General features: G+C 32.7%; 1 protein-coding gene across 1 annotated transcript, besides 2 other annotated features; it reads right to left on the reverse strand.

Annotated features, from left to right (window-relative positions):
• Positions 1–131: 131 nt before the first annotated feature.
• Positions 132–815, reverse strand: EDI_106460 (uncharacterized protein; the record flags this gene model as incomplete). Its single annotated transcript, XM_001737694.1, has 1 exon — positions 132–815. One exon carries the CDS (start codon positions 813–815, stop codon positions 132–134), a length of 684 nt encoding a protein of 227 aa, XP_001737746.1.
• Positions 816–867: 52 nt separating this feature from the next.
• Positions 868–962: a microsatellite.
• Positions 888–957: a microsatellite.
• Positions 963–1,158: the final 196 nt, after the last annotated feature.

Raw genomic sequence — 1,158 nt, forward strand, 5'->3', positions numbered from 1 at the left:
ACAGACGGATGTCATATTTTATACTTTCGTTGTGTCCATCCAACATGAAATGGCCACGGAATCATCGACTTTAGATTTTTAATAAGTCGTTTACGAATTCGGTTTCCCCATGCGTGTGTCACTGACTAGTACTAGAGTTTTAATTCTTTTTTGTTTCCATTCAGTATTGTATCTAGCCATATACGGCTATTCTTTACTAAGCTGTTTTCTTCTTTCCATGGTTGCAACTTGATGTGGATACGGTGTATGTTGTCTCTATCGTGTTCTTGTATCCACATTGAATCAAACTTGGCCATGTTATTCATATAACCTTTTAAACTAATATCTTTTAGATAGGCATGTGCTTCCTCTAGATTTGGCATTTTTAAAGCTTTTCCAATATCTTTATCTCCTAATCTCCCTCTGTCCATTTTTATTTTGCCGATTTCTTTTATTACTGCTCCTTCTTCTGGGTGCTTTTTGTTTTGGTTTCTAATGTACTCTATTATATTCTTAAAACTGCCATCATAATGTTTGTTTTCTGTAACTGGAGTAAATTTTACAAAGTATTTCTCATCATTTAGTTGTATAAACGGCTTTTTTCTTGTATGTGTGGTGTCTTCTAATTGAAAGAATGCATGAATATGTTTATTCGGTCCTCGTGTTGTCATGCTCATTATCATGTAGTTGATTTTTGCTTCTTTGTTTTTAGTTGAACACCAATTCTCTATAGCTTTTTTTATTGTATTTTCTGTAGGTAATTTATCGTTTTCTTTTAAGTTGATTGTTACGTATCCGTGCATACTTCTGAACTGATAATATTTGTTATCAGACATTTTTGTTTGGATGGTATGGTAATAATCAGTTTACTTTTTAAATTATATAGAATTTTCTATTTATTTTATTGTTGTCTGTTTTATTGACTGTTTGTCTGTTATGAGGTGTCTGTCTGTCTGTTTTGTCTTTATTTTTGTCTGTTCATTACGTCATCCATACGTTTTCTTTTATATTTAACTGGAACTCTTTTTATTTCATTCAATGTTCCCTCTTCTGTCCTCTATCGTGCAAGATATCGACGAAACCTGTAAGGGTCTCCTCGATAATGATAGTATAGATTTGGATTCTAAATGCCTTATCTACTCTATCATGTACTTCATGAGGAGATTCGAGGAGACTCAC

This window comes from Entamoeba dispar, genomic scaffold (genome assembly GCF_000209125.1).
Source record: "Entamoeba dispar SAW760 scf_1105229460789 genomic scaffold, whole genome shotgun sequence".
Lineage (NCBI taxonomy): Eukaryota > Evosea > Mastigamoebida > Endamoebidae > Entamoeba > Entamoeba dispar.